General features: G+C 35.2%; 1 protein-coding gene and 1 non-coding gene across 2 annotated transcripts in view; one reads left to right on the top strand and one right to left on the bottom strand.

Moving 5' to 3' along the window:
• Positions 1-22,418, bottom strand: part of LOC115220464 (inter-alpha-trypsin inhibitor heavy chain H5-like) — a 31,195-nt gene that overhangs the window by 6,714 nt on the left and 2,063 nt on the right. Inside the window, exons 2-7 of the mRNA XM_029790591.2 lie at positions 15,355-15,468; positions 10,742-10,998; positions 6,559-6,713; positions 2,134-2,419; positions 1,118-1,785; positions 457-526 (exon numbers count right to left, since the gene is read on the bottom strand). Of these exons, the coding sequence (XP_029646451.1) occupies positions 457-526; positions 1,118-1,785; positions 2,134-2,419; positions 6,559-6,713; positions 10,742-10,973 (1,411 nt within the window). The 5' untranslated portion in view covers positions 10,974-10,998; positions 15,355-15,468. The remainder of the gene's footprint in view (positions 1-456; positions 527-1,117; positions 1,786-2,133; positions 2,420-6,558; positions 6,714-10,741; positions 10,999-15,354; positions 15,469-22,418) is intronic.
• On the top strand, positions 13,643-13,747 carry LOC115220641. Its single transcript, XR_003882570.1, has one exon. It is a non-coding gene; the product is annotated as a U6 spliceosomal RNA (small nuclear RNA).

The following is a 22,418-nucleotide window of genomic DNA, read 5'->3' as shown; positions in this document are numbered from 1 at the left end:
ATATGAAACTATTAGTATTGCTTTAATATAAGTATTGTGACCTTTAAATAAATACTATTTATCTCTCACTAAGATGGAATACTTTTTTTGTTGAACTTTCTATCACGGAACAGTATATTGTATATATATATATATAATAGAGGTTATAATAGCCTCATAAAGGGATAGTATCATATATATATATGTGTGCGTGTATAGGTTTATGAAAAGTTTTCTTTTCCTGTTCTGAATGTTTTTGATCTAAACAAGGCTTGGCAATTAATGGCATTGTAGCATAAAGGAACGCAAAGAAAGAAAAGATGAGGCAGCCTAAAAATCCAAAAAGTTCTGAGTTCAAATTCCGCTGAGGTCGACTTTACCATTCATCTTTTCGGGGTGGATAAAATAAGTACCAGTTGAGTACTAGGGGTCAATGTAATCGACTTACTCTCCTCACCGAAACTTAAGCTTTCTTACCTAAATTTTGAACAGCGTCGTAAGTGCTGGGCAGCGCAGACATGTAGGTCCAGGGTGTTAAAAAGCCATTCTGAAATATAGAAAAACAGCAAATAGAACCACATTCAAATCTGCACTCCTTTCCCCCCCTCGCCCACATCTATCTGTCCGTCCCTCTCTCTCACTCTCACTCTCCCCTCTCAGCCAGGTGTAGTATTACAAGAAAAATACATTTGACCGGAAGTCCAGTACTTACTTTATCGGCAGCTTAGGCCGAGCCGCTTAGTTACTGGAACGTAAACAAGCTAACACCGGTTGCCAAATGGCGGTGGGGACAAACAGAAATGCAAACACGAATCAAGCGTATAAAACACACGCACACACACACACACACATATGCCAACACACGTGCGCGCACACACATTTTCTCTGTCATGGTCACGAATCTCTGTGGTGTGGTGAGACGACCACACTTTATTTGCAAACACTCCTATAAAGAACGGAAGTGAGCGAAAGTGTTGTGGCTTGGTGTGCATGCGCGACAGAGATGACGGTCAGTCTGTGCCAAACAGCTTCACTCTGCGTACTTTAACTCTGTTACCATAGCAACAGTTCCGATACTATTTGATCAGAATTCGTAAAATTTACGATATTTGATGGTGCTTTTGGTTTTATAACTTACCTTCGTTGCTTTGTCGATTGCTTCTTCTTCGCGTGCTTTCAACTTTCTGTCAATAACCATTCTTACAAATAAAAAATCCAAATATTTTGCCATGAAATTCTTTCTCTGTACACTGTTAAGCCCTCCAATATTATCTTCGATGTGAGAATCTTCAATGGTACTTTTGAACTTGACTGCGCCATTTGCGCTGTCAGAGTAGACATATAACGTGCTACCATCACTAGAGTTCACATTAGCTTTGTTAAAATACAAGATATTTTCAGAACCTTTGTAATAATCCTTCAAACCAACGTAATATGATGTATTATAATAAGGTCCGACTGTTGATAAATTAGTTAAAAGCGGTGTCCTCATTTCTTTGTAGAAATTTACCATAGCCTTTGATATGTTTTGTTTCTCAGTAATTCTCAACGTTTTGCCTCCGCTCAGATTCGATAAGGTTTTCAATAAGACGTAATCAGCTTTCGGATATAAAGCAACGGTGAAGAATATAGCTTTGCAATCTTTGTTAGCTTCACGGAACGATTTGGTTATTTTGTGTCTTTTGATATGAGGCATTGACTGCCAGCCATCTGTGAGGAAATACACAACTCGGACTCTCTTTTTGTTGGAAGCAGATTTCTTCAACTGTTTTAAACTTTCTTCAATGGCCAAATTTAAATCACTCGCTACAGAATAAAAATTAGAAATAACAGAAAAATAAGATAAAGAACACAAAATTTCATAGAAATACTAAATAAAAAAAGATATTTTGGAAACTCCATCTCGATGTCGCTTAGCCTAAGTTATACTTGATGGAGCAAGCCGTAAAGGAGATTTAAAAGTGAGCAGCTAGACTTTTATTGTTTCAAACGTGGCGACAACACCGGCAACTTTACGTTGTTTTAACTTCTTCATTTAAATGATAAAATGTCATTTCCCAGGCATAGTATATATGTAAACCTTCGTAGTAGACTACTACTACTACTACTACTACTACTACTACTACAAGTAAGCGCACATAACTGATTACTTACTATCACTCGGCATAATCTTCTTAAATAACGCGAAAGCCACTTTAATGTTGCGGGAGCTAACAGGCAGCAAACCATAAGACCATTGGTACACGTCCTTGTTGTATAAAAGAATTTTGAACCGGTCTTTTGGGGAGGTCATTCGTAATATGCTGGATAATGCTTTTTTCACTTCGGACAATTTCTCGCCTTTCATGGAATCAGTATAGTCAATGGTGAAGATAATGTCCTTTGGAAACGCTTTCAACCGTCGAGGTGAGAAGAAAATCAGTCCCTCTTTGTTGTTCCACTGGAAAGACAAGCAAGAAATTAATGTACAAAGAACGGTTGCATAATTTTAAGAAAAATCGGTATCTATTAATCGTTCACTTTCACATTTCAATCTCGGTCATGGCTGTCTTTCACAGACGTCAATTTTTTGTACGTATTAGGATTGGAGGTCTCCAGTTTACGAATACCAAATTTTTTCGACAGATTCCGGACGTCTTGAAAAGACCATGGGTTTCACATTCCCTCTCTAAGTGATTGGAGAAATAATAATAATAATCATAATAATAATAATAATAATAATAATAACGATAATGATGATGATGATGATGATGATGATGATGATGATGAGGAGGAGGAGGAGGAAGAGGATAAATGCCAAGCAGTGGCTCTTATGGCTTCTGATCTTAACTGATTGGAAGTGTTATCATGTACATTGTTTCGTCTTAGTATAAAAGATGGGCTGCAGCAAATATTCTGCTCAATGCCACAGATTTGCTTGTCAGTTGTTTGATCTTCCCCAGTTAGTCTTTCTCCCTCTAACCGAAAAAATTTCCCCATCCTCCCCCTCCATTCATATATATATATATATATATATATATTATATATATATATATATACATACATACATACATACATATATATCTATATATATATATATATATATATTATATATATATATATATATATATAATATATATATATACATATATGCCATATATATTATATATATATATATATATATATATATAGACGAGAAAGAAGCAACAAGAATGGATTGTTTTTAGTACAATTGTTTCATACAAAGACAGGCTTTATTACAAGTTGCAAAAATTGCAGCAGATAAAAGTGTCCCGTACTCATCAGCTAAAATACATTTGAGTTCTCTAGACATCTTAGTGGGTGAGGTTATACTCATGAGATATTGGAGATTGTTCCATTAGAGGCAGATATAGGTTGTAAACAGTTTTCCAAAGTTCGTTAATGATGATGCACAGTCTTATCACAGATTTTTAAAAACTTATTAGTTTCGAAGAGAAGATGAATTTTTTTTTTTTAATCTGTGATAAGACTGTGCATCATCATTAAGGAACTTTGGAAAACTGTTTACAACCTATATCTGCCTCTAATGGAACTATCTCCAATATCTCATGAGTATAACCTCACCCACTAAGATGTCTAGAGAACTCAAATGTATTTTAGCTGATGAGTACGGGACACTTTTATCTGCTGCAATTTTTGCAACTTGTAATAAAGCCTGTCTTTGTATGAAACAATTGTACTAAAAACCAATCCATTCTTGTTGCTTCCTTCTCGTTTATAATCACCCCACATTACTGTATGGATAACACCATATAGTTTTTCTGGTGCATCTAAGTTAAGTACCACATTCAAGTAAATTCATTGGAAGTTACTTGAATCTTAATTGCTTTGATATATATATATATATATATATATATATTATATATATATATATATACATACATACATACATACATACATATATTATATATATACATATATGGCGCATATATATATATATATATATATATATATATATATATACTACATATGCATATATATATATATATATATATATGTATATATATATATATATATATATAATATAATTATATATATATATATATATAATATATTATATATATATATATATATAATATATATATATATTCCTGAGCGTTATACTAATACATCTGTTTTGTTTTGTACACCACCTGTCTTCGTCTTTTGTTTTCTTTCGTAAACTTCCCTCTATATATATCTATATATATATATATGTATATATATATATATATACACACATATATTTTTTTCCTTCAATACAATTCCCCAGGTAATTTTTGTGATTCGGCTATAAAAGACTTTTGAATGCCACCAGTCAAACAACCGTACATAAATTCCTCACTCTTGCTTTCTTCATACACACTTTCTTTCTCCATCTTGACCAAAACTATTTCCTCATCCTCTTCCTTCCAAATGATATTTTCTTCAAATACCAGTCTCCTTACCGAATTCGGTGAAACAGCCAAAACTGTTCCATTGTTTTAACACCAGTCAATTGGCCTTCCTTTAAGTCCTCCTTCTTCCCACTCCCTTATATTTTCTTCCTTCTTCCCTTCTTCTAATACTTATTCCTTCCGACTTTTATATACCCCTCTCATGCTGTGCTCTCAACACATTCTGATTTTATCTGCCTTGCGTCCACGTGTACGTTCTTGCGACAATGTAACTTTTAATTCAACGAAGGTATCCTTGGCCTGAAGAATAACCAGCAGTATACACCGCGCTTGGATATTTACCACTTCTGAGGTTCCGCTCGCTATGAAACGTATCTGGACCGGATCTACCTACTCCATTCCATAACTCTTGTATAAGTGTGTGTGTGTGTGTGTGTGTGTGTGTGTGTGTGCTTGTGTATGCATGTATGTGTGTTTGTGTCTTTCTGTGTGTGCTTGATTCACGACTATTATCATTTGACAATCAGTCTTGGTTTGTTTTTGTCCCTATAACTTAGCGGTTCGACAGAAGAGACGGATAGAATAAGTAACAAACTTTTAAAAAATAAGTACTGGGTTCGATTTCTTCAACTAAAAGCTTAACAACGCGGTGACCCAGCATGGCCGCATCCTCATGGGTGAAATAAGAAAGATGAAACCTCTTCGTAAGTACTTCAATGTCTTTAAGAACATAGCAAATTGGTAATCAACAAAATTCTTGAAGGAAGCAGAAGATTTTGATTCCGGTTTATCATTTTTGATTAGAAAGTATTCTGAAGAAGACTTAATATGGAACTTAATCAAGAGCAGCGAAATTCGTTAGCATGCCGTGTGTTCAAATTCCGCTGAGGACGACTTTTCCGTTTCCAGGGTCGATAATATAAGTTCCAGTTGAGTACTGGGGTCGATGTAATCGACTTACCCCCTTCGCCCGCTTTTGCTGGCCCAGTGCCAAAATTTCAAGTCAATGTTAAACTTAATCAGGGCGACGAGCTGATAGCATCTTTAGTTCGCCGAGAAAATGCTTCGCGGTGTTTCGTCCGTCTTTACGTTCTAAGTTCAAATTCTGCCGAGGTTATCTTTGCCCTTCATTCTCCCGAGGTCGGTAAAATAAGGTGGTTTCCCGGCTTGGTGGTAATTCCAAGACTGATACTTGTAAAAGATATAAAATATGAATAAATATAAGAAGCTTCTAAACTATTGTGTGCACATACCAAAAGGTACGTTAAGTTATTCACAACATTGCCAAACCTTACCTTTTATCTTTTTGGGGTCATTGAAATAAATACCTGTTGAGCACTGGGATCGATGTAATTGACTTGATCCTTGCCCCAAAATTTTGGTCCCTGTGTTTATAGTATAAAGGGTATATTCTTGATATATCCTTTATACAGATCATTGGTTTTGATATAATCGACTTAACATCACCGGAAATTGCTGGCCTTGTGCTAAAAGTTGAAACCAATATTAACCTTAAACCTTATATCTGAATACTACATCTAAATACAACTAATTATATAATTTCTTTTACTTCAAATTTAATTAAAACTATGGTTTAGAAAATGATTTAAAGATAAATGAATTTCGTTAATTACACCAATCCCAATTACTCAACTGGTATTTATTTCATCGACCCCGAAAACACGAAAGGGAAGGTTTTGTGACGTTGTGAATAACTTAACGTATTTTTCGGTGTGCGCACACAATATTTTAGAAGCTTCTTATATTCATGTGGAGTACTTATCCACTTGCCCGTTAATTTCACGAGCAAGCTGTTCCGTTGGTCGGATCAACTGGAACCCTCGTCGTCGTAACCGACGGAGTGCCAAACAACATATACATTACATAGTTTTCATGGCAGATGACTGATCGAGATCCTCCTTGAACGGGGATACTAGTCAGTCCTTTGGTTATTCTAAATGAATAAAAATCGACCGGCGTTCTGTGAAAATGAAGAGTACATAACGCGCCTTTTTCCGATCCTGGAACTGAAGTCATGACCTTGATATCGTGATTCAACACCTTAACCATAAGGCCACAAGCTTTCATGGCGAACTATAAAGCGGAACTCGCAAAGCTTTCAGCATTTGATTTTTTTTTTTTAAATAGATAAGGGTGAGAATAAATGTTGTGTTAAACTTACCAAGACATTTCCTGAAGATTTGCGATTTTGTTTCAAAGAATATTCCAGTAACAAATTTCTAGTAAATAAATTACTGATCATACCCAAAGAAGTCTTGTATGTTATATGGATATTATTTGGAGATTTCCGGTGAATTTTCGGATCAGATTTTAACTCTAAAAAAATAAAAATATAAACAATATTAAGAACGTGAACAAAGACGAAATGCTTCAAATAATTGTGTCCGGCGTGCTAATGGTTCAGGTATGTCAACAACAACAAAATCCTATGGGATTTTATGATTCAGTGTGACCAAGAGATAGATAATAGGAAATCAGGTATAGTGCTAATTGAGAAGGAAAGCATACAAAGGAAACAGCATGTCCAGCTGAAAACAAGTTATGCGAAAAGGAAGAAAGAAAAGTCGATAGATATGACGGGTTAGCTTGGGAGGTTAAGCAGTTGTGGTCACTGAGAAAGGTGGTGGTAGTATCAATAGTTATCGGAGCCCTGGGAACAGTGAGTAAAAATCTTGAAAAGTACATGGAACAAATAGGGGCTGCAATAAGGGTGGAGCGCTTGTAGTAGAAGACAGCGCTGTTTGGAACCGCTCAAATACTCCGAATGGTGCTTGAAAAACAAGGGGTGTTACCTTAGTTCACTGGTAGTGAACAGCTGACACCCTAGTACAGCTTCAGCGCTAGAAGCTGTGCAAAGGCAATAAAATAATAGTAATAATAATAATAATAATAATAATAATAATAATAATAATAATAACGATAATGATAATAATAATAATAATAATAATAATAATAATAATAATAATAATAATAATAATAATAAGTAGAAGAAGAAGAAGAAGAAGAAGAAGAAGAAGAAGAAGAAGAAGAAGAAGAAGAAGAAGAAGAAGAAGAAGAAGAATACTATTTACTATAAGCACAAGAACTGAAATTTTGGGGGAGGGAGATGGTCGCTTACATAGGCTTCAGAGCTTAAAACTGTTACTTATTTCAATTATCCGAAAAGGAAAAAAGGCAAAGTCGACAGCGGTTGAATTCGAACTGTAAATGTATAAAGGACGAAATGTCCCAAGGCATTTTGGTCAGCGTGCCATCTGGCCGCCTTCATAATAATAATAACACTACTACTACTACTACTACTACTACTCTACTACTACTACTACTACTACTACTAATAATAATAATAATAATAATAATAATAATATAATAATAATAATAATACTAATAATAATAATAATAATAATAATAATAATAATAATAATGATGATGATGATGATGATGATGATGATGATGATGATGATGAGATGATGATGATATAATAATAATATAATAATATAATAATAATAATAGTAATAATAATAATAATAATAATAAATGCCCTGATGCAGTACCAGGCAGTGGCTCTCATGGCTTCTGATCTTAACTAACTGGAAGTGTTATCATGTACACTGTTTTGTCTTGGTATAAAAGATGGGCTACAGCAAATATTCTGCTCAATACCACAGATTTGCTTGTCAGTTATTTGACCATAACCAGTTGAGCATGTCCCTTAGTGGCTGACGATATGTGCATCTCTGATCACAAGCAGAAGTAGTGGGGGAGCATCATAACCATGTGTTGAGAGGGATTCTTTGGGGTTTGAATAATTCACCTCTGGAAACATGGGTGGTTCTTTCAATATCCTTAAACAACCCTTATTCAGGGACCTTTTGAGCGGGATGGGCTACTCAACCTGAAGAAAATTCTAACTGGGCCCCACCTGCAAGGTCATGTGCTGTTTATCTTGATATGAGATCACCATGTCGCGCACACACGGTTGTGATGCATGTGTCTGGTGTACCCTTATCAGACGGGTAGTCATGATGGGTATATTGGGCTTTGTATATTTTACCCCAGTGTCACTTTGATGGCATGAACTGCTCTCTCACTCAATAATAATAATAATAATAATAATAATAATAATATAATAATAATAATAATAATAATAAACCATTATGACGACTTGAAGTGGGAAATACGAAGGCTGTGGTCAATGAAGAGAACAGACGTGATACTCGATAGTAATTGGTGCAGTTGGAAGTATCAGCACTCAACTACCAACATGGCTGAAAAAGATCGGTGCAAGTGTGAAGGTAGAACACCTACAAAAATCAGCATTGCTTGGAACTGCAAGAAGTTTCCGCAAAGTTCTTGGAGGATGACCAATAAACAAGTGTCGCCTTAGTCTGCTGCCTGTGGACGGCTGACACTTTCCATCACACCCAGCAAAATAAGCTGTGAGTTTTAATACAACAACAATAATAACAATAACAAGCCTTATTTTATAAGCCACTGGAACAATATAAATGCGAAGACATTAGGGTATAATAACATAACAGATATTAAATAAAATATTTGTTTGAAATTGCTCCTAATATTAGGGCTAATGTTTCACGTGCTTAACACATTCATCTGTGGAGAGAAAGAAATGTGTCTGTGGATTACCACCAATTAAAATATTCCGAGTTTACAATTAAGAAATTAATTACAAGGAAGAAATTAATCAAATTATCGTTTTCCTGTAAACCTGAGATATGAAATGATGGTCAGTCATAATGAAAATATTTTAAAATGTTCAAATCTTTGGAGAAGAGTTGCAAAATGTTTTGGTTTCATCCTATGCTACGTACGACAAGGCTTCGCTTAAACGCATAGAACTCTTGGCACAAATTGGTCGATATTGCAACAGTATTATAAACAAGAGAGATATTTAAATGTATGTGCAGTTATGTCTAAATATACTTTTTTTTACATGTTTCAGTCATTTGACTGTGGCCATACTGGAGCACCGCCTTGAGTCGAGCAAATCTACCCCAAGACTTATTCTTTGTAAGCCCAGTACTTATTCTATGGGTCTCTTTTGCCGAACTGCTAGTTTACGGGGACGTAAACACACCAACATCGGTTGTCAAGCGATATTAGCGGGGGGATGGACAAACACAGACACACACATACATACATATATTAACATATATACGACTGGCTTCTTTCAGTTTCCATCTACCAAATCCACTCACAAGGCTTTGGTCGGCATGAGGCTATAGTAGAAGACACTTGCCCAAGGTGCCACGCAGTGGGACTGAACTCGGAACCATGTGGCTCGTAAGCAAGCTACTTACCACACAGCGACTCCTACGCCTATATAGTTGAAATTCTTTTCCGATACTATGATGGTGGTACAAACTGTAAACATCAAGAATCATGTCTCTGGAGCATTGCTTTAAGATATTTGGTAAAATATCTCTATATATGGCTTGCGTTAATACCCAGTATAGTTAATCCTTTTACTGCAGAAGGCAAATATATTCAGTAAAAGTTTCATTGCCCTTAACTGCAGAAAACAGTTTTTTCAATGAATGTCACAGTTTGAAACAACTTTTAGTTTATTGAGGAACCGTCACTTGCAGAAAATAACCATTCTTCTATTTTTTCGTAGATATTTAACATCGTAACTGGAACAACATTGAAATTTAATTTTACAGTGAAAGCGTTTTGTAAGAGAACATGTATCTAAATCTATTCCTTCAAAAATTGTTACAATATCAAGTATTTTATGTGACGAGAGATTTATATATCGGAAAGATATGGCAGCGTGTGTATTATTTGTATGTGTGAGTGTGTGTGTGTGTGTGTGCATGCGCATGTGTGTGCATGCGTGTGCACAAGTTTGCATGTATGTATACATACACGCATACTTCTGTCCTCACATATATCAGCGGGTGCTGAAAAGTTCCTGGCTTTGGGCAAAAGAAAATAAGGTGGATCAGTTAATTATGATTTTATTCAACATATTTCCTTTTTTAGATTCGCATACCTATTACAGCAATCCTTCAAGTTCTCTAAACCCTGCAATAGAAATCGGAAGGTGGGGCCTCTAATCAGACCTTTCGTGATACTCTTAACGCCAGGAACTTTCAGCACCTCCTCGTAGGCAAATGCAGCTGAATGGTGCTTAGATCCTTCTGTTGCTACGACTATCTTCTGATGTGAACACACCCTCGATCTACTCTTACTCCCAAATCAATGGGATCATCTTTTTATCGAGACCAGGTTCACCCCTTCCTCGGCCCCTTTTCGTTAAAATATATCGAATTCAAACCATCACGACAACAAAACAAACCAATAACAAAATGTCAGTCTCTCACTTTGTTCGATGCTCGCAACTGGCATATTGTGTTCTTTTAAAAGATTCACGGACGTTCCTATAATTTCCGTCGGTTCCCACAAGTAAGTGTTGACGGCCACATCGTCCACATATTGCCCTTGCCGAAAGAAAAGGTAAACTGGAAACTTGTATTTGTTATTTTGGCGATGAAGCAGGTAGTTGTAGGTCAGGTTGAACTGGGCTTTACTCAGCGCAGCCATCGGCACCGCCATTGCGAAGATATTCGAGTCAAAATATCTGAAGGAGAAAAATTGTGCGATTATATTACTCTCTAACATAAAAACCAGGTCAGCACTTCCATTTATTTATTTATTTATTGTAACGAAGTTTATGTTAAATACATTATACTCAGATGGCATGTCTAAGAAATATCAATATACATAGAAATATATATGAACAAAAACTGTACGAAAGCCTGTCTTTCTTGAACTTTTCTTAAACGATTGAAGGTATGGATTGAGGGAGAATTTGCTTGCTGTTTCGAGCTTCTTGAGCGGACATGAAGAGGTTCCGTCAATGCTATATGGAGTCTGAAGATGTTTGAGTTGTAGAAAAGATGAATAGTTAACTCCATAGAATAGTGTGTATGGAATCTTAAGTGAAAATAATTTTGGTACTGTTTGGTAATTAGATAAATCTTTGGCTAGGTAATTGAATAATCACGTTTTGGGGTCTAGTTTAGTCTCATTTGAGTTTGGTGCATTCATAATCCCATAATCTTTCTACGTCAGTTTTCCAAAAATGAGAAACCTGAAATTAACCATCTAAAATTAATGGATGTATAATTATCAACAGATAGGCACAGGCGTGACTGTGTGGTAAGAAATTTGCTTCCCGACCACACGGTTCCGGGTTCAGTCCCACTGCGTTGCATCTTCGGCAAATGACATCTAGTATAGTCTTGGGCCGACCCGTCCTTTCTGAGTACATTTGGTAGATGGAAACCGAAAGAAACCCCATCATATATATATATATGTGTAGTAATTACACTACATGTTTACAATATATACTACATACGGTATGAGTATCGTTTTCCAGACAACTAAACTCATTTTGAGAGAAGAAAAAAAATCTGCTTCATTTGTAAAAATGAAGTTAATAATCCGGAAAAAATTTATCTTATTAATAATACCACTAATCATCTGTAAATATTTAAATTGAAATTAATTACATCCAGCTTTGTATAAAGACATAAACAATCTTCCTACCATGGATTGTTCTGATTATATCGAAGCTAAATGAGAAGCTTTAGTTGTTAAACAAGCTTTTTGGTCTCTGCTGTGTTTCAGCCGTTAAAGATCATGTTAGTGCAGGGTAATGTGTGTGTATGTATGTGCGTGTGTGTTTGTGTGTATATATGTGTATGTATATATATATATATATATATATATATATGTATGTATGTATGTATATATATGCATATATATATATATGCTATATATATATATATATAATATATATATATATATATTATATTATATATATATATATATAATAAAAAACCCGTAGCGTTGTATTATTTCAATATTTTAATGTGTTTATGTTAAATACAAGTTAAGTTGTTGAAAATCTGCGATTAGCGTTAATCCATTTATCAATGGGGGATTAGTAACACTGAATTCGAGGGAAGTGCGAGAATGAGAGTTATGGCGTTTTATCATCTTCTCTAACTCTTGAGGTATGGGTGACTAATCTGAGCTCCCTGGGGATTAGTTGATGTCAGTAGGGTCTACCATACCTCTGAAATCGCAAGCATCGTCAATGAACTCCCGTCACCCATTTACAGGATAGCACTGCCAATTCTGACAGAAAGATTTTTACAATAATGATGGGGAAAATATATCCCCCCCCGCCCAATGCCCTCATGAATGGCTGGTACTTTATATTTTGATTCCAAAAAGAAAAAAAAAAAAAAAGAAAGCAGAGTTGACCTAGTTGTTGATTAAATCAAGAAAACAGGAAATGCATTCTCTCCGGCATATTAAACATTTTGGTCATTTAACCGCATCGAAGATAAATGAAACCCAACTACTATTTAATTAAATTAGCATGTTTTCTCTTCTTTTCTTTCATTCTCTCCCCCCCTCTCTCTCTCTCTCTCTCTCTCTCAATCACTCATTAATTTGTTATTACCTCCAGTATTATTGTGGAAGCGCAATGGCCCAGTGGTTAGGGCAGCGGACTCGCGGTCGGAGGATCACGGTTTCGATTCCCAGACCGGGCATTGTGAGTGTTTATTGAGCGAAAACACCTAAAGCTCAACGAGCCTCCGGCAGGGGGTGGTGGTGAACCCTGCGGTACTCTTTCACCACAACTTTCTCTCGCTCTTTCTTCCGGTTTCTCTTGTACCTGTATTTCAAGGGGTCCAGCCTTGTCACATTCTGTGTGTCACGCTGAATCTCCTCGAGAACTACGTTAAGGGTACACGTGTCTGTGGAGTGCTCAGCCACTTGCACGTTAATATCACGAGCAAGCTGTTCCGTTGATCGTATCAGCTGGGACCCTCATCGTCGCAACCGACGGAGTGCTCCTACTATTATGTTACAGACAGATTATAAACAATCTGTTACAATGTATTAATTCGTGTGCCAAATGGTGAGCAGTCAAACGGAACGCGATTAGTGCTGCTCCTCTTCATAGTAAACTCTTCATACACGACCGTAGTAGAGATTACAACGTTTTGTTATGTTACCTAAAAGCAATCACGTGACTAATTTCGATTATCTCCTCTCTTTGCCGCCCTAAACCATTATTTTTTTGCGTTTCAGCCTAGCACCAAGTTTAGAAATAGGATTTTACGTCTGAAAAACGAGCTGCGTACAAGAATACAAGAGAATGGCAGTTTCAGTCATGAAGCTGACCAGGCAAACATTATGCGGACGCCATCATCGGCAGTACATATACTAAAATTGGAACGATACAGAGAAGATTAGCATGGCCCCTGCGCAAGGATGACACGCAAATTCGTGAAGCGTTCCATATTTCAGTTCAAATTCCACCGAGGTCGACTTTGCCTTTCATCCTTTCGGGGTCGATAAATTAAGTACCAGTTACGCACTGGGGTCTATGTAATTGACTTAATCCCTTTGTCTGTCCCCTCTATGTTTAGCCCCTTGTGGGCAATAAAGAAATACATCTTATATAAGCGTCCAACAAAATAAGTCAGAGATCATTGACTGACAAAAAACATGCAACGACTATCAACTATTTCTTTCTTCCGAGGTCAACTCCTGACAATCGGATCGTTATAAAAATGCTTTTAATTCTTGCACCATTGAATTCACACTAATGACAGAAGGCTTATTTTAACTGCTGTTTCTAGTAAAAAGAAAAGGCAAAATAAAACTTCTCATCTAAACCCGCACATTAAATCCACATTCGAAAGAAAATGATGAATGAGCTAATTAGGTTTAAGCAGTGAAAACTGCTTCGTTTATCAAACGCCTCGATTACTTTTGTGCTCAATATTGAAGCATTGTGCGTTACGAAAGCGAATTTTAGCAAGAAGTTTGCCACATGTAGATTAGTGTGCTAAATATCTACTCTATACTAAAAACAAAAAACAACATTATGAGTCGGTTGTCGGGAAATTTTCAGTAAAGTTTTCAAGGTCTTTAAACTTTTCCATTTTAGCAAAAATAATGATTCTTATTTCCTGCAAATATGTTTGCAGATCATTTATTTATATTTTCTTCCTTGTCATTGTAGTTAAAATTTATACGTCTATTGGTTGTTATTTCTAGCAGTGAGTTGACTGTGTATTCTTTCGCCAAACTTGATGCTAGTATAAAAAAAATTATGCTTCTGTTTGTGCAAATCATCGTTCACTTTGGTGAAGTTTGTAAATATACTCTTCTCTTATTGAGTATATTTCTCTCGTAATTCTTACCAGCGTTGACCAAGTTGTTTTCTGTTAACACTCAGAAAATAGAAGACATTTTCAAAGGACCATTATACCTTATGTACAGTTTTCCACTGGAAAACCTAAACTTAACTGAACATATTTTGGGGCTATCTCATATTTCTGCGAACAAATATTAATTTATTAAAATTCTCACATTGAAGTTTGTGTTCCTTATTGTTTTGTTTTGTTTGAATTCAATAACATTTCTGTTACAAGTTGTCTGAAAGCGAGGACTTTGTAATAAATTTCAGGCGCTGGCTTTCAATTGACATTTTCTCAATTAGGTGTCATTCCAGAATGCTATAGTATATGGCTAAGCAATTAGAACTATTTCATACCAATGGCTAATTTTATTTTCTTCCTCATCTAACGCCAAAATCGTGTTGTAAAACTGAAATAGCTGTCAGCAGTATTACTACTGTATTTCTCAATATCTATCTTAAATACACGCCAATTCGCTGAACCTTAGTGGTCAATTATAATCCACTAATCAAAGAGTAATTAACAAACCTGAGTTTCAGAATAGTGAAAGGATATTTATATTAATACAAATTAATTAACGTAAGTATAAAAGAACATATTCTCGAAGAAAAGAAAAACGAAGTTGCAATATAAAGCACGACGGGGTACATCAATTTGTAAAAACAAACAGTAACAAATTTTAAAAGGAATCTCAAATTCACACTCACAGACTCTTGTCTTCCTTTATTGGTCTCAATTTAATGTTTGTTTTTTGCAGCCATATCTTGTATTCTTCCGATATTTTTTGTGTTTTGCTCTTATAATGAGTTCCATTGACATATCTGTAAAATAAATGGCAGCAACGTTAGAAGTCAACTCATGACTGGGTAAATGACAATTGGTGGTTATGTTGTATCGTTCGGTCAGTGGTCTCGTCAACAGTATGATTGCAGCCTTCGATCCACCGGTTCTAACTTTCTAGCAATAATGTGTTTGATACAGCCCTCCCCACCCACCAGGGCCAAGGCCCATACCCTTTCTTTTAATGAAGGTCTGACGGAGTAAATTGCTAATTAACAACACGTAACTCCTGAATGTGCATAATTATAATGAAGGGATTTCCAGCCGTGACTGCTCCATGCTTGTATCGAGCATTTGGTATCGAAGACTATGTAGTCTAAGCTACCTAGTATCCTATTTTCAAGACGGTAGGGTTTAACTTGAGAGGGACTAGGGCATTAATTCTAACGGATTGGTACATTCAAAATGGCTGATTTTGACATTCAGTTTTCTTCCAAAAGTGAAAAAGGGACGTCAAACATCTAAAGAATTCATTACAAAATAAATGAAACAATATTATTTCTTATAGAGAGATGCATTCACTGCCGGATGTATATTTAGTTCTAATCCTCAATGAAATATGATAGAATAAAAACTGTATAAAAATACAAATATGTTTATTTGTATTTTTTATCTATATAAGAATGTCTTTGTTTAAGTACTTACGCATTTGTAACCCATTCAGTTTTGCCTTCACATCTACACACACACACACACACACACACACACACACACACACACACACACATGTTATATATGTATGTATATAATTCTAAGGTGACAGAGTCAGACCACTTAGAAAAAATGGAACTATGGGTGATATGAGTGTCGGTACGTATTGTTTATAAGCGGGGTTGCATTAAAACACTCGCACACATACACACAGTCACACACACGCACTCACACACACACTCACACACATACACGCATTCATGCATACATGTGAATGACTATGTACGCATAAGCGCATGTGTTAGTGTGTCTATGAGTACTTCTGTGTGCATATATGTATACCTATATATGTATATATGTACATATTAGTATCCTATTATACGCAGATAAATAATTTTGACAATTTTAATTGAGGAGACTATTGTGAAGACAAAATGTATCCTTTCCTCTTAGACATTACTAACTTGACCTTGTCAACCCCCATTGTAGCCAACGAGTGTATAACATGATATACAATGATACGACCTGGAATAAAGGTTAAATGTGAATGAGACTTTGCAGAAGGAAAAGCAGTAACAGTCTCAAATCCACCTCCCGCTTTCTTTCTCCTTTTCACATGGGTACTTACAAATATATATATATATATATATATATATATATAATATATATATATATATATATATATATATATGTAGGTCCCGGGTTGAGTCGGGGTTAACCACAGTAAATAAGGTACTCAATACATGGCAGAGTAAATTAATTTATTTTATAGAAGGAGCTTCTACAGGACTAGAACTGTTTCATTCAAATGAAATCATCAGGCTTCCTGATGATTTCATTTGAATGAAACAGTTCTAGTCCTGTAGAAGCTCCTTCTATAAAATAAAATTTAAAAAAATATATATATATATGCAGACGATACGGAAGTCTCGCAGAAAATACAGAACCCCAGCGATGTTGCACACCTGCAGCAGGAGTTGGAAACACACATACGAACACAGACACACACACGCACACATGGCGGGCACAAAAGGATTTACGTATACAAATCAAACGAAATGATCTGCAGACTCTAGCAACGTACGCACCGAACAAAACAAGATTATTGAATTAGTTATATTTAGTTAATACATTAATTGCATAAATCAATAATGCTAAAGATTAACAAGGGAATATTGAGCGGAGCTTTACACATACACACACACACACACACACACATATATATATATATATATATGTATATATGTATATATATGTATATATCACCGTGATCACCGTGACCGACCAGACTATCAGATGTTGCTACACATCGCTGGTCACAATGCGCTTCGCATTGTTTTATATAATATAAATAATATTTATATTATATAGAGGGCATTATTACACATAAATGCAGCATTTATGTGTAATAACGCCCTCTATATAATATAAATAAATATATTGAAGTGGAAAAAATTTACAGATTTTTTCTCTTATGAGGTTTTTCACGCTAACTACTTGATAATTTCTTATGAAGATTTTATCCTATTTTTAAATTATATATATATATATATTATATATATATATATATATATATATATATATATATATATATATATATATATATATTACGGAGATGTACTTGCATAGCAAGTGATTTGATCTGAGATCGTGTGCTGAAAAGAAAACAATTGCAGCGTGGAAGGTGTTTGTAAGCCATTTAAGAAACACACAAAAGCCATTCGATTCACTTCAACATTTAAGTTTAATTTGTCAAAATATTTTCGCTGCTTTAAGACCGTGACCTGTTCACTGACAAAAAGATGCAGCACGGATTGTTGTCAGTGAACAGGTCGCGGTCTTAAAGCGACGAAAATATTTTTACAAATTAAACTTAAATGTTGAAGTGATCGAACGGCTTTTGTGTGTTTCTGATATATATATATATATATATATCTATATCTATCTATCTATATATTATATATATATATATATATTATTGTATATATATATATATATATATATATATATATATATATATATATATATATATATATATATATAGATCTCATTTGTATTTTTGGATTCGCTAGTACTGGTGGTCTGGCATGGTTTGTCCGGCGTTACATATATCGGACGGGTATGTTTGATTCTTAGTACTTTCAAATCTAAATCAGAAGAAATCTCTGAGCTGATGAAGGAAATGTTGGCGTTTAACCCGCGAATCCATAAACAGGCTGTCCTCGGGTATCTTATATGGATGTGATCTTTCGTTGTTTTTTCCCTTATACCTATGTGAGTAGAAGAAATACCCAAATTTTTGGCTGCTATTTCTAAAAAGCTCGGTGTGTGGTAAAGTAAATTATTTTACTTACCCTATTTTTATAAAGTAACATTTATATATATATATATATATATATATATATATTATATATATATATATATATATATATATATACATACATATATGTATATGTACGTATGTATGTATCTGATATTTTTATCTCGTACCTGAGTATGACGTACCTGCGGCATCCCTGCTTAAACGTTTGGGAAAGATAATTGTGTAATTCCATGGAATGAATAATTGCGTTTATAAGCACAGAAAAATATATTTCCTTGAGATGTTTTATGTATTCCCCTTTATTTCAGTTCTTAGACTGCTGTCATGCTGGAGCGACACCTTGAGGAATTCGTACTCGAATGAATAGAGCTCCCCAGGAGCTGCTTCTTTAAAGTCTGGTACTTATTTTCTTGTCTCTTTTGTGAAACAGCTAAGTTACGAGGACATAAACACACCAATACCGGTTATCAGGTGTTGGCAAGGGAAAGCATACATAAACATACATATACTTACATATGTGTGTGTGTGTGTATGTATATATATGTATATATGTATGTATATAAACACTCACACACGCACACACACACAACACACACACACACACACACACACTCACACACACATATATATATATATATATATATATATATAGCAGCAAAATCAAGGAACGGCCATAATAGGCCATTCACCCACTAGAAATAACAGCCAAGGCTTCAACCGCAAAACAACATTAATTCCGTAAACCAGGAGAAAATTAAAAAAACCTTTACCCTGTAATTCTTTATACGATGCACCGTTTCGTCTATTGTTTAATGGTAAACTAACCTGATTAAATTAAATCAAGCTAGTCTTCCATAGGCCGATAGATTCATCAGTAAAGAACGGCCAGATCGGAGCAGATATTTACACGAGGCACTTCCACCACTATCTCAGCAATATCTGACCTAAAATTTTCAAATCATCGCACTCGCGCCAAATTTATCGGCAGCAAATATAAGCCGCCGATTCTATTACGGAACTAACCAGAAAATTCATAATTAATCAATATAGGGTCGCAAAAAATTTCGCAGAATTTTTTTGCCACCAGCGGCCAAGTGGGAAAAAATTAAATAGTCATAGACCATTTATAAATTCAACAGCAAAATCAAGGAACGGCCATAATAGGCCATTCACCCACTAGAAATAACAGCCAAGGCTTCAACCGCAAAACAACATTAATTCCGTAAACCAGGAGAAAATTAAAAAAACCTTTACCCTGTAATTCTTTATACGATGCACCGTTTAATTTTTTCCCACTAGGCCGCTGGTGGCAAAAAAATTCTGCGAAATTTTTTGCCACCCTATATTGATTAATTATATATATATATATATATATATATATATATATATATATAAAGTTAATCCAAACATGAAAACACAAAGAGAAAACACAACAACGCGAGGACGTGGAACAAATATAGTATTATTGGACGCTCAGGAAGGAAGGGGAGAAGGAGGGTTTTACGTTTCGAGCGGAGCTCTTCATCAGAAACATAGGAAAAGGAAAGATCCAGAGAAGGGAAGACGGAGGAAAAAAAATCGCCAACGGTACACACGCGGTCACAGCAGGCTTCTTTCAATTTCCGTTCATCAAAACCACTCACAAGGCTTTGGTTAGACATTTGTGCAAGGTGTCACGCAGTGGGACTGAACCCAGAAGCATGTGGTTGGGAAGCAAGCTTCTTACCACACAGCCACGCCCGAACCTATTTAATTTGTAATTAAACATTATTAGGAATTATATTTTAAAATGTTAAAATATTTTGTTTATTGTAGAAATATTCCCAATTTATTGCGCGAGGATTTGAGCAGTAAAATCTTCCATGGATCCCTAAAGGTCAGTTGGATCCCATTGAGAATCATAAGATTAAAAAGTTCATGCTTTAATGAGTTACGAGGTCACTTAAAGACGCTCATGTTAGTGAAGTGATTCCACGTGGGAATTGAAACTGGGTTGTTTTAAGGACTTGATGGAAAACTAATGAAGCGGGCTTTAATTTTTTAATTACTCTTTTTACTTTATCGTTTAGTAAGAAATACCGATGCATCATATCGCTTCTTGTATACACCATTGGCAGTGTGTATATTCGCGTCTATGCACACACAGACACACATACACAGACACACACGCATACACGCACATACACAAACACACACATACATATATACGTGTGTATTTGTGTGACATATATATACATATATATGTATGTATGTATATGCAGGTATGAATGGGAGTGTGCGTGTACATGTATATGTACACATGTGTATATATGAGATTAAGGATGTTTGGATAAGTATGTGTGTGTGTGTGTGTGTGTGTGTGTGTGTGTGTTTTAATATAATTAGCTTAAGTGACTCGAGATGAAAGAACTTCTTTGAGAAATGTGGAATGGTAATTAGGGAAGGAGGAAATCGTTGCGGTGGGGTGGCGGAAGGAGGGAGAAAGACAGAAAGATGAATGGAAGGAAATGAAAGCTAAAACAAAAGAGGAGAGGAAGAAAGATATAAAGCAAATGAGGAAAAAAAAAGTAAATTAAAAGCAAAAGAAAGCGACAGACAGACAGACAGACAGACAGACAGACAGACAGTCAGACAGACAAACAGACAGACAGACAGACAGACAGACAGACAGACAGACTGACTGACTGACTGACTGATTGATTGATAGATAGATAGATAGATAGATAGATAGATAGATAGATAGATAGATAGATAGATAGATAGATTGATTGATTGATTGATTGATTGATTGATTGATTGATAGATAGATAGATAGATAGATAGATAGATAGATAGATAGATAGATAGATAGATTGATAGATAGATAGATTGATTGATTGATTGATTGATTGATTGATTAATTGATTGATTGATTGATTGATAGATAGATAGATAGATAGATAGATAGATAGATAGATAGATAGATAGATAGATAGATAGATAGATAGATAGAGAGAGATAGAATGGAGGAAAAGAGGCCGAAAAACAAAAAAACAAAAAGTCAGTAAAATAGTGAATGAACGAAGAGAGCGAGAAATAGTAGAGAAAGAGAGACGGTGGGGAGGGGACAGTTCGACAGGGCGGGAGAAGAAACAGAAAGAATGAATTTTAAAAATATATATATATATATAACCATGGTTTTCTACAGCAACAAAAACTGGGAGAAACAAGGAGAATCCAGAGTGTGAGAGAAATAAAAAGTACGGTGAGGCGGTGGAGGTGTAGGGTTGCTGTCCCCTTATCTGTCTCCATGAATATCCATATACTATCTCTAGATATCTAATATATAAGTGGAAGTGTGTATAACATGTAAGGTGTCCTGTTAGAGTCACCTCTTTTGTGTTCAAATGGACACTAATTTTATATGAAAAGTATGTTGTCCATTGACTATTTTATGCATGCTGGTCACTAGTAGAAAAATTTCTCTAATTTTTCTACCCTAAATATGTTTTCTTAATATGATTTTCGTAATTTTGATGAATGCTGGCACATATATTTTTACTAGCTGCTGATTATATCTGCGCTTGGGCAGTGGATTTGAAAAATTATAATGTATAAAGATGAGACATGTGCGGTCTATTTGTCCCATAATTACACGTTAATTATTAGCGCCCTTGCTGATGAGAACACAGATAGCGAATTATTCTGTTTGTTCATTAATGTTCGAAACCTAGGGACAAGTGGTAACTATTGAAAATGTTTTTATCTTTCGTCACCTTCGAAATTACTCTTAACGGTGGTTTGGGCTTTGACTGCTCCTTTTAGCATGTAAGGAGTCCTGTTAGGGTCACCTCTTTTGTGTATGATTTACACTAATTTTATATGTTTGTATGTATGTATGTGTGTATGTATGTATGTGTATGTGTGTATGTATGTATATACGTGTATGTATGTCTCTTCTATGTATGTCTCTTCTAT

Source organism: Octopus sinensis, linkage group LG16, assembly GCF_006345805.1.
Source record: "Octopus sinensis linkage group LG16, ASM634580v1, whole genome shotgun sequence".
Classification (NCBI taxonomy): Eukaryota; Metazoa; Mollusca; class Cephalopoda; order Octopoda; family Octopodidae; genus Octopus; species Octopus sinensis.
Note: the sequence above shows the minus strand (reverse complement) of the source record. Positions and strands in the feature narration are given on the sequence as shown.